The following is a 12,618-nucleotide window of genomic DNA, read 5'->3' on the forward strand; positions in this document are numbered from 1 at the left end:
CCTGCTCCTTTCTTCGATGGAGGATAGAGTTCATAGTCTGAACTCAATGTTAAATCCAATGAGAAATGTCAGTATAAACAGGGTTAGGCTGCGTAAGCTTCAATAGTCAAATTGCTTGGCTTTAGGGACAACACATAAGTTAGACATCACCATGGTAACATTATTGTTTCTAGCTGTGGTTTAAATAATCAATTGAAAATACAAATAGGCTGTACAACTACTACTCTATATTGAAGTCCAAGAATGATTCAATTTCTTTAAGAGCTTATTAGACAAACAGAAGCCACTCCATTGGGAAGGGATGTCACAGAATCAGGGAACAAGCATAATCTTCACTCTGAACAAACTGGTTGACAAATAGGGACAAGAGTTGAATGTAGTGAGAGATCTATCAGTATTTGATGATTAGAATATGCGCACCAATCAAATATAAACGTCATTGGACTTGCTTCACATCAATAGACAACCTGATTGCTTAAATTACCTAATCAGTATTTGCACACAACATGAGGTGGTGCAAGTTACTGCGATTTGTCAAATATATAAAAAAATGTTTTTGCACGCACTCCGTCACATTCATGGTCCGACAGGCACTTCAGATACACAAAGATCTGATTGTAACTTGGCAATGATATGATCAAAGCTGCATTGTTGATGAACCATCATTTCGATAAATAGCCCAGCCTCACAGCTAATTGAACAATGAGAGGCTCAGGGACAGAGTGCTGGTTTCATGGAGTGCGCATGGGAGATTTGCTCAGATTTATTCATTCATGGGACATGGGTGTCACTGGCCGGCCAGCATTACTGCCCATCTCAGTTGCTCTTGAGATCCAATCACATTGCTGTGGCTCTGGGGTCATGTGTAGGCCAGACCAGGTAAGGAAGGCAGATGTGCTTCCCTAGAGGCCATTCGTGAACCAGGTGGGTTTTTTTTGTGACAATCGAAAATGGTTTCATGGTCATCAGTAGATTCTTAATTCCAGATATTTTTTACTGGATTGAAATTCCACCATCTGCTGTGGTAGGATTTGAATGCGGGTTCTCCAGAACATTAGCTGAGTTTCTGGATTAATAGGCCATCGCCTCCCCCAAGAGGTATGTCTAATTTGAAGTGCCTTTGATTTTTGGGTAAGTCTTGAGCAATTTACCCTGAAAACCCAATTGGTTTAAGTTTATTTATTAGTGTCACAAGTAGGTTTACATTAACACTGCAATGAAGTCACTATGAAAATCCCTAGTCACCACACTCCAGTGCCTGTTCAGATACACTGAGGGAGAATTTAGCACGGCCAATGCACCTAAAGTTGCCAACCTGTTTAAAATAAACTGGTCAAGTCCTTTGCTAAACTAGTAAAGGTGCTTCATTGGGTCATGTTCCTCCTGTTCAATGTGTCCTGGTCCCCCCCATGCCGACACTATAGTTAAGAAAGCCCACCAACGCCTCTACTTTCTCAGAAGACTGAGGAAATTTGGCATGTCAGCTATGACTCTCACCAACTTTTACAGATGCACCATAGAAAGCATTCTTTCTGGTTGTAGCACAGCTTGGTATGGCTCCTGCTCTATCTAAAACCACAAAAAACTACAAAGGGTGTGAATGAAGTCTGGTCCATCACTCAAACCAGCCTCCCGCCCATTGACACTATTTACACTTCCCGCTGCCTCGGAAAAGCAGCCAGCATAATTAAAGACCCCATGCACCCTCGACGTTCTCTCTTCCATCTTCTTCTGTTGGGAGAAGAATACAAAAGTCTGAGGTCATGTACCAACCAACTCAAGAACAACTTCTTCCCTGCTGCCATCAGACTTTTGAATGGACCTACGTCGCATTAAGTTGATCTTTCTCTGCACCCTAGCGATGACTGTGACACTACATTCTGCACTCTTTCCTTCTCAATATACAATATGCTTTGTCTGTATAGTGTGCAAGAAACAAGATTTTTCACTGTATCCTAATACATGTGACAATAATAAATCAAATCATATCGTATCCTCTGGCATGTTCTTGACACAAATAGCTTTCAATAGACAAATCAGTAATAATCACGTTTACAAACAGTTGCAACATCACTAAAGACCTTAGCTGACTGAAGCAATCTCGGAGATGCCTGATGTATTAACTCAATTCTACTTTTGCCGTGGCAGAGAAAATCAAATAAATTCATAATTAATTCTATTTAAAGTCAACCCTTTTTCTGGCAGTAAGAACAAACTTCATTGTCTGCTTTCTCTTCATTTATCTTTTCTTTAGGTTTACGACTTAAACTTTCAGGTGCTACAATCTAAAGAAAGATCAAACCTGAGGGAAACACGGCCATGAAAATATCCTGTGACGATACAGCTGATAAAGTTTAAACAAAGCAGCAGACAGGGACACATGAATGTTTGGCCTGCGGCCATGCTATTGTCAAAGTGTTTACTGTAAACATTAGATGAGCAATCATGTAGATTTTGGGACTATGATTGACATTAATATCTGACCTTTTATGTTCAAAAACCATTTGAACAGTGAAGCTCAGTGTTCAATTAATTTTAAGGGAGACACTTCACGGATTGATTACACTGTGCTCTACTGCAGATAGAAAAGGTTTATGTTAAAATTGGGAAAGTCCAGGCCCTCCCCTGTTCCATCACCAGTCAGGCCCCAGGGTCTAGATTGAAGACTGTTCCTGACAGAAGTTCTCACACCCCATGAGGTTCCTCTCGGCTTCACTCGCCAGGGCCGCCTCCCTCAGCACCAACATGTGCTCCTCAGCTGAGGAGAGGGACTGGTCAATCCAATCGAGGCTCCCGGTCATGTGGCATGCATTCCTGGTGACCAATACAAGATGGCTGACGGAGAGCAGAAGGGCAGTGGTTCTGCAAGAAATGGAAAAGTATTGTCACGCATCAGAAAGCAAACCCATCTGTAAAACACGAATGAAAACAAAGACTGAACTGATTATACATTCTACAGGCTTCTGCTCAGTGTCTAGCCCAAAGCTGGCGTTTCCATTAATGGTATTTGTGAGCAGCAGAGGAGAATGTGTGCAGCTTCCTTGATGTGTGTTGGGCCTTTGGGAGAAGCTCATCATCAATGTGGTTTCTGACGCCTAATGTTCTCCAAACTTTAGAGATTGTTTTCTCAGAATTAAGGACTATGCCTATAGTTTTCCCTTTGATTAGGCCACATAGTCCATTATGTCTCTTTTTAACATTCGCCTCACGTGGAAAATCTTTGGAAGTGTTTTCTTGCAGACAGCAATTCTCTGAGAAGGTTCACATTGTCCAAGTGTCCATTTCTCATATAGAGTGTGAATATCCCACTGGGAAACTATCCAAGCATGGGAAGGCCAATTACAGAACTTGTTCTCATCACTCAGACCAGGGGACAACCTTACCAAAAAAATTCTGAGTGCCAAACGAGTGTGAAAACGATTGAGGATTGCACCCATTATTTGGGTGAGTTCCCAGATGCAATCATATGGCACTTAAAAAAAAGCCCAAATATGATTCTTGCCAGTATAAGGAGTGAGAGGAGCCTATACGTGCCGGGAAGCTGGCTGCTGAGTTCTAGAGGTGCCATTGCGCAGACACCCTTATCTCCTAGCATACACAGTGCACTAGGAGATCTGTCACTCTCCCCCAGCCCCACCATGGACATTGCCTTACTCCCCCCCTTCACCCCGATCACTGCTCAACTGACGCCCCCACATCCAAGGGGCACTGCCCTGCCCTGGAACACTCATGGGGACAGCAGTGGCCTCTGGTCCCACTGGTGAGGCCATCATCTCTGGTCCCTATTGGTGGGAACCATACAGGATCTTTGCTGGCGAGGACTTTCACCAGGGAATGGGTAGGGACAAGTGAGCCTGGATGATTGCATCTGGGACTCACTATTTACATGCAAGTTACCTGCTGAATATTGAAATGGGCTTTGCACCCTTTATGGCTGGGAAACTGATGTCACTGGCAGAACAGGGCTGGTAACACGGTGAGGGGTGAGATACTAGGCGTGAGCCCGATTTTTTGCCTCTCACCCGATCTTACTGGTTTGCCTTGGTGGTGAAGCCCAGGAGTTTTGGATAGGAAGCAGGAATAGAATATGTTTCAGATTTTCCCTTCCAGGTTTTCTGAGGTTACTTGTTGCCCAAGGTCAATCAATTTAGAAAAGATTGAAGGGGAACCTGGTCTCCACTGTTCCAGCGCTTCCTGCTCTCATTAACTGAGCCAAAGGAGCCATCCTCAACTTTCACAAACCCAAGACTTTTCACTCTGGAACACATGCAGGAGTTTTACCATTTTGTCCTTCTAAGGCTCGCAAGAAATCGCCCTTGGCCAAAGGAAAATGCCATTCTGTGAGCCTCGGAGCCGGCATACCGGTAAAATTCTGGCAATGCTCTCAGTCTCCTTTCTGACTCAGATTTTGTTCCTTTACTGTTACAGGTGAAAGATATCATATTCACTGTAATTATTAGCCTGTATTATATTCACAGCATTTATAAAGTGCCTGGGCAGCACGGTGGTTAACATTGCTGCCTCACAGCGCCAGCGACCCAGGTTCAATTCCAGCTTGGATCACTGTCTGTTTGAAGTTTGCACATTCTCCCCGTGTCTGCATGGGTTTCCTCCAGGTGCTCCAGTTTCCTCCCACAGTCAGGTTAGGTTGATTGGCCATGCTAAAATTGCCCCTTAGTGTCAAAAGGACTAGCAGGGTAAATGTGTGAGGCTACAGGGATAGGGCCTGGGTGGGATAGTTATCAGTGCTGGCTAGATTGGCCGAATGGCCTCCTTCTGCACTGTAGGGATTCTATGAGTCATCACTAGAGCAGAATTGCACAGTTTCTGATGCTGACTAGTTAATTGTAAGAAAAGGTTTGTTGCAAGCTGAACTTTGGAGTCATGAATTTCTGTCTCGCTGTTTAAAGGTGTATTCACATTAGGAAAAGAAGTGGACAGATCTCTTTAAGAATTTGATGTAAATCCAGTGATGAGGGCGGGTAGAAATTGAGCTTTGAGTCTCCATTAAGAAGTAAAAGTGCGGACCTGCATCCCTCATTGAGATTATGAGTCTGATTTCCAATGTCCTGAGGAACTGTGACACAAGGGTTGGAATTTTACCGCCTTGCCCTCCCCGATTCCGGAGTGGGCAAGGCTTGCAGAGCGCAAGTTTTCATAAGAACATAAGAAATAGGAGCAGGAGTAGGCCAACCAGCCCTTCGAGCCTGCCCCATCATTCAATAAAATCATGGCTGATCTGAAGTGGATCAGTTCCACTTTCCTGCTTTCTCCCCATCACCCTTAATTCCCTTGTCTATCAGAAGCCTATCTACCCGTGATTTAAATATATTTAGCGAGGCAGCCTCCACCACTTCAACGGGCAGAGAATTCCAGAGATTCACCACCCTTTGAGTGAAGAAGTTCCTCCTCAACTCCGTTCTGAACCGCTCCCCCCTTATCTTGAGGCTGTGTCCTCTAGTCCTGCTATCCTTTCTAAGCGGGAAGAATCTCTCCACCTCTACCCTATCCATCCCTGTCATTACCTTATACGTCTTTATAAGATCCCCCCTCAGCCTTCTAAACTCCTTCTAAACTTCATTGGCCTCGCTCAGGGCAAGATCTTAAAATCCCTCCCTAGATATCAAAATCCCATGTTCCCTTCCCGCTGGGGCTTCCTTGAAACAGTGCCACGGGGCAGCTTAAACTTTAATTCATTTTCATTTGGCACAGTGGTAGAATCAATGTTCAGGGTAATAGGCCATTTATTTTTCAGTTTGGTTCTGTTGTTCCTTTTTGTTCCTGGAAGGAAAAGTACGAGCCGGGGAACTTTTCCAAGGTCTCTGTGAGGAACAGGAACACGAGCGAGGCACACATAAAGGACTGGGCTACTGGGGTGTGTCAGGAGACATGCAAAATTAGCCCAGACGAGCTATATCGTTGACTCTCCCTCCCTCCCTTTAAGGCCTGTAAGACACCAACTGGATTTGCTAATTTAACACAGGAGCTCAGGAAGTCCTGGACAGTAAATGGCAGCACACTCACATTCCTAACGCCCTCCTGGTTTATGATAGCAGCATTAGGCCCTACATTCTTGTGAGCTATTTGGTTCATTCCTATAAATTCTCCCCTGAAGCTTTAACACCGTCCGACCTTTGAACCTTGATCCCATAGGTCATCCTTAAGTATTGCAGATTATTTACTACTGCCCGAACTTTAACCTGCGGCCTGTTTATGGTTCATTGCCAAATACTCGCTCTAGGTCACCTTACACAATCAGATCCAAACAGTGGCAATATCAGACGGGAGTAATTAATTAGTTCCTGCTCAATGAAAATTTCCGTTAATTTTGTGGAAGAGAGAGATTTTATTTGTTAGGTTTCTTGTATAAATAGTCTTCACATTTTCTGATTATCATTGCTGCTCCTATCTAGTCATGACAGATTCACTAGAATTTGTTTGTGCTTAAGTGGTTTATCACTGCCTCCAACCAATGTAATTGTCTTAATCCAAAGAAATTTGTCATCCAGTCCCAATGATGTGGAACTAAATTGCCATTCCTTCACTGTCACTGGGTCAAAATCCTAGAACTCCTTCCCTAATGGGTATAGGGACACACCTATTAGATGTGTCCCTAAACCACATGGAGAGCTATGGTTCAAGAAGGCAGCACTTTCTCAAGGGTAACTAATAGAGCCTTGCTAACAGTGTTCATCCCACCCACAAACAAACAAGATAAATCAGCATTGTCCTGGCTCTGTGATAAAACAATTCCCTCAATTGTTAAATTTTCATCCCTCTTTTTAAATGATTCCATGATCCTTATGCCTACCTATCCTGGTACCCTCCTTCCCCCTTCAAGCTCTCCAAGATCTCAATACACTTTCATTTCTAGGGCCTCAATGTTCCATCATTGGTAGACGTGTCTTATAGAACCACAGAATCCCCACTGTGCAGAAGGAGGCCATTTGCCCCATTAAATCTGCACCAATTCTCCAACAATCCACCTGGAACAACCCCTGCTCTATCGCCATAACCCCATGCATTTCCCCTGCTAGTCCCCCCTAACCTACACATCTTGGGACACTAAGGAACACGGCCATCCACCTAACCTGCACTGCTTTGGCCTTCAATTGTTTCAAGTCCTGTGGGGTAATTCTCCCATCCCTCCAGCCACAGGAATCGTAGCAGGCGTGGGGTGGACCGTGCAAAGATCCATTGACCTTAGGTAGGATTCTCCAGTTTTGGGGTAAGTGTGGCTGGAGAATCCTGCCCCCTAAAGCCTGGAATTTCCTCCATAAACAACACTGTCTCCATACCTTAACCTAAGTTAAGTTTTTAAGTTTATTTATTAGTGCCACAAGTAGGCTTACATTGACACTGCAATGAAGTTACTGCAAAAATCCTCTGGTGGACGCACTCCGGCACCTATTCGGGTACCCTGAGGGAGAATTTAGCATGGCCAATTCATTTAACCAGCACATCTTTCGGAGGAAACTAGAGCACCTGAAGGAAACCCACGCAGACACGGGAAGAATGCGCAAACTCCACACAGACAGTGGCCTAAGCTGGGAATTGAACCTGTGTCCCTGGCGCTGTGAGGCAGCAATGCTAATCATATGCTACCTAGTAGTTTGATCAAGCTTTTGGTCATCGATTCTAATAGTTCCTTACATAGTTTAATGCTGGGATTGGTGATGTTCCTGAGACATGTTTCATGATGTTGAAGGTGCTATATAAATGCACATTGTTTGTTGTCTGCATGGAACATTACAAACAGCTGCCCCAATTGCACCATCCCTGACTTCATGCTAGCACATGTTGACCTCTATTCTACGCTATATATTCCCTTCAAGTAACCCCTGCTCCTGTCCCACTCTGTCTTCATGCAGGGAGTGGTGCTGTCAGTGCTAAGAGGAATGGGAAAAGAAAGTGGGAAAAGTGATGGAGGATTCTACAATTAGAGGAATAGGTGTTTCAGTGGATGCAGACATGCTGGACCCCATGAAAGCCCATGGCTCTTTATTCAATTAGTTCTATGAGGATGTGTCTAGTGCAGTGGATAGAGGAGAGCCGGTGGATGTGGTATTTCTTGATTTTCAGAAGGCGTTTGATAAGGTGCCACACAAGAGGTTGTTACAGAAGGTCAGGGGGCATGGAGTTGGGGGTAGGGTGTTAGCATGGATAGGGGATTGGCTGTCAAATAGGAGGCAGAGAGTGGGGGTCAATGAGTGCTATTCGGATTGGCGGATGGTGACTAGTGGAGTGCCCCAGGGGTCGGTGCTGGGGCCTCAGCTATTTACCATTTATATAGATGATCTGGAGGAGGGAACCGAGTGTAGGGTGTCGAAATTTGCTGATGACACCAAGATTGGTGGAACAGCAAATTGTGTGGAGGGTGTGGAAAGTCTGCAGAATGATCTAGATAGGCTGGGCGAATGGGCCAGGAACTGGCAAATGGAATTTAATGTTGGCAAATGTGAGGTTGTCCACTTTGGTAGGAATAATGGTAGGAAGGACTATTACTTACATGGCGAAAAACTGCAGCATGCGACGGTGCAGAGGGGCCTCGGGGTCCTTGTGCATGAGTTGCAAAAACCCAGCCTGCAGGTGCAGCAGGTGGTCAGGAAGGCAAATGGGATGCTGGCCTTCATAGCGAGGGGGATTGAATATAAAAGTAGGGAGGTCTTGCTGCAACTGTACAGGGCACTGGTGAGGCCGCAGCTGGAGTACTGTGTGCAGTTTTGGTTGCCGCACTTACACAAGGATATTTTGGCCTTGGAGGGAGTGCAGAGGAGGTTTACTAGGCTGATACCGGAGTTGAGGGGGTTGAACTATGAGGAGAGGCTGAATAAACTAGGCTTGTACTCGTTAGAGTTTAGAAGAATGAGGGGAGATCTCATTGAGACATATAAGATGATGAATGGGATGGATAGGATAGAGGTGGAGAGGCTCTTCCTGCTCAGAAAGGACAGTAGGACTAGAGGGCACAGCCTCAAGATAAGGGGGTTCAGTTTAGAACGGAGTTGAGGAGGAACTTCTTCACTCAAAGGGTGGTGAATCTCTGGAATTCTCTGCCTGTTGAAGTGGTGGAGGCTGCCTCGCTAAATATATTCAAGACGCGGGTTGATGGGTTTTTGATAAGAGAGAGGATTAAGGGTTATGGGGAGAAGGCAGGAAAGTGGAACTGAGCCACGACAGATCAGCCATGATCTTATTGAATGGCGGGGCAGGCTCGAAGGGCTAGATGGCCTACTCCTGCTCCTATTTCTTATGTTCTTATGTTAATGTTTGAACCAAGGCTGTAATGAGGTCAGGGGCTGAGTGGCCCTGGCAGAACCCAAACTGGGTATCAGCGAGAAAGTTATTGCTGAATAAGTGCTGCTTTATAGCAGTATTGACAGCTCTTTCCATCACTTTACTGATGATTGAGAGTGGATTAATGGAGTGGTGATTGGCTGGATTGGATTTGTCCTCAATTTTTCATGGACAGAACATCCCTGGGCAATTTCCTACATTGCTGGGTAGATGCCAGTGTTACAGCTGTCCTAGAATAGCTTGGCTCAGGGTGCGGCAAGTGTTGGAGAACAAGTCATCAGTACCATTGCTGGGCTGTTGTTAAGGCCCATAGCCTTTGCAGTATCCAATGCCCTCAGACATATCTTGATACAAAGTGAATTGAATTGGTTGAATACAGGCACCTGTGATGTGGGGGACCTCAGGATGAGGCCAGGATGAATTATCTACCCAACATATTTGGTTGAAGATGGGGGCAAGCCGACCTGGCAAACCTGCTACCGAACAAGCAGCTGTGTTCTTTAAGGCAGAGTTTGGTCAGTCATGGTGCTACCGAGCCATTCATGGTGATGGGCTTCGAATTCCCCAGCCAGTGTCCGTCCTTTCCTCTTCACACCCTTAGTGCTTCCTCCAACTGGTTTTCAAAATGCAGGCATATTGATTTATCAGCTGAGGGGGGCAGTGGGGGGGATTGGGGTCAGTATGTGGTCAGTGAGGAGGTGATGGCTCGTGGTGTTATCACTAGACTAGCAGTCCGGAGACCCAGGGAGATGTTCTGGGGACTCAGTTTCGAATCCCATCAGAGCAGATGTTGAAATTTGATTCCAATAAAATCTAGCGTAGAACATAGAACATTACAGGACCTTAGGCACTCGATGTTGTACCGACCTGTGAAACCAATCCAAAGCCCATCTAACCTACACTATTCCAATATCATCCATGTCTTATCCAATGACCATTTAAATGCCTTAAAGTTGGCAAGTCCACTACTGTTGCAGGCAGGGCATTCCATGTCCTTACTACTCTCTGAGTAAAGAGAATTAAAAGTTTAATGATAACTGTGAAACCATTGTCGACTATCATAAAAACCCACCTGGGTTCACCAATCTCCTTTAGCGAAGTAAATCTGTCATTCCTACCTGGTCTGACCTACAAAAGACTCCAGAGCCACAGTGGTTGATTGTTAAATGCCCTCAGGGATGGGTACTCAGTGCTGCCCAGCCTGTGATGCCCACATCCCATGAAGAAAAATAAATCAGCAGCCTTCCTTGCCTGTGTCTGACTTGATGCTGTGAGGTTTCACGGGGTGCAGTGTCAATGTTGAGAACTCCTAGGGAATCTCCCTCTGGATTGTAAACCACTGAGGCACCGCCTTGACGAGGAGGTGGGTATGTGCTGTCAGTGGCCAGTGATGGTGATCGTGGTAACTGGATCATTGTCTATCGCGTATAATTCCATGAGTACCAGGCCGTTGCTTGACTAGTCTGTGATACAGCTCTGCCAGTTAATAAGGAGGACTTTACTGCAGGGTCGACAGGGCTGGGTTGCTGTTTCCGATTCCTGAGTCGATGCCAGGTGATCGGTCCGGGTTCATTTTTTTTGGACTTTGTAGCAGTTTGATACAACCGAGTGGCTTGCTTGGGCATTTCAGAGGACATTGGAGTGTGAATCACATTGCTGTGGGTCTGGAGTCACATGTAGGCCAGACCAGGTAAGGATGGCAGATTTCCTTCCCTAAATAAACTAAATGGGTTTTATGACTATAGCTTCATGGCCACTATTACTGAGAACAGTTTTAAATTCCAGATTTATTAATTGAATCGAAAGGCTGCATTTTTTGCCAATATTGTGCATTTGCAGTTGTACTTTCTGATAACAATCTGAGTGAGAGTTGGCAGCAGCCAGGAGCAAGGGCAGCGCTGGTCAAATCATCACAGCTCTGTTCTAGCAGCTTGGTATATCTTAGTGGCTTTGTTTGTTTTCTTCATTTTTGATGGGCCATCTCTGTAACTGCTGGAGTAAAAGCAAAATTCCGTGGATGCTGGAAATCCAAAATAAAAACAGGAATAAACGGTTCAATTCCCAGCCCAGGGCACTGTCTGTGCAGAGTCTGCACAATCTCCCCGTGTCTGCGTGGGTTTCCTCCAGGTACTCCAGTTTCCTCTCATGCTCCGAAAGACGTGCTGGTTAAGTGCTTTGGCCATGCTAAATTCTCCCTCAATGTACCCGAACAGGTGCCAGGGTAACTTGGGCACTTTCATAATAACGTCATTGCAGTGTTAAGGTAAGCCTGCTTGTGACATTAATAAATAAACTTAAAACTTAACTACAAGAAACGGTTAACATTACCCCAGTAAAGATAAAGTTAAACAGCATCTGTGGGGAGAGAAACAGAGTTAACAGGTGGAATTTTCCGTCTCTCTCATCGTGGGATTCATAGCGAGCGGGACTGAAAATTTGGTGGACGATGTAAAGGTCTGTTACCTGGGGTGGGAACTTCTGGTCTTGGGGAGTGTGTGGTCGGAAAATCCCTTCCTTGCCTCAAGTCTGTGTGACTCTCCCTCAGACCTGCTCAGTTTTTTCCAGTAATCTGTTGCTATCTCTGTAACTGAATGAATTCATTCAGTTTATAAACTTGTCACCAACATTTGGATAGTTGACAGGGAACTGCGATTGATTCACTGAGTTTATTTCCATATAGCTCACAGCTGCCTCCAGGAAGGGTGAAACCCACCTAAGGTTAAATAGTGTGACAAAGGGCCATGACTGCATAGAAATGCAGCTTAGGTGAGTGTGGCACAGCGGTGCAGTGGTTAGCACAGCTGCCTCACAGAGCCAGGGACCTGGGTTCAATTCCCGGCCCGGTGCACTGTCTGTGCGGAGTCTGCACATTCTCCCTGTGTCTGCATGGGTTTCCACCAGGTGCTCCGGTTTCCTCCCATGATCCTAAAGACGTGCTGGTAAAGTGCATTGGCCATGCTAAAATTCTTCCTCAGTGGACCCAAATGGGTGCCAGAGTGACTAGGGGTTTTTCATAATAACTTCATTACGGTGTTAATGTAAGCCTATTTGCAACATTAATAAATAAACTTAAAACTTAACTACAAGAAATGGTTAACATTACCCCAGAAAAGACAAATTTAACAAGTAAAGGCATTTTGGTTCCCAGAAACAGGCAGACAGTGTATGCGCATAGTGACTACATTGGCACATGCACTGGCATGCTGGGTATAGCAGAGTGACTGGATTTTGGCACCTGTTCAGATGGGCATCAGTAACCACATTGCATTGCCAGGCAACACCATGGAATTTAAATTCCACCATCTGCCATTGAGGGATTTG

At 45.2% G+C, this 12,618-nt stretch overlaps 1 protein-coding gene across 3 annotated transcripts in view; it reads right to left on the bottom strand.

Moving 5' to 3' along the window:
- Positions 1 to 2,383: 2,383 nt before the first annotated feature.
- The window catches only part of tmem98 (transmembrane protein 98), a 49,125-nt gene continuing 38,890 nt past the window's right edge, over positions 2,384 to 12,618 (bottom strand). For all 3 annotated transcript variants that reach the window (XM_080213934.1, XM_080213932.1, XM_080213933.1), the window contains exon 8: positions 2,384 to 2,862. In XM_080213934.1, coding sequence (XP_080070060.1) covers positions 2,655 to 2,862 — 208 coding nt within the window. In that variant the 3' untranslated portion in view covers positions 2,384 to 2,654. The remainder of the gene's footprint in view (positions 2,863 to 12,618) is intronic.

Source organism: Carcharhinus amblyrhynchos, chromosome 27 (genome assembly GCF_965287045.1).
Source record: "Carcharhinus amblyrhynchos chromosome 27, sCarAmb.v2.hapA, whole genome shotgun sequence".
Taxonomy (NCBI): domain Eukaryota; kingdom Metazoa; phylum Chordata; class Chondrichthyes; order Carcharhiniformes; family Carcharhinidae; genus Carcharhinus; species Carcharhinus amblyrhynchos.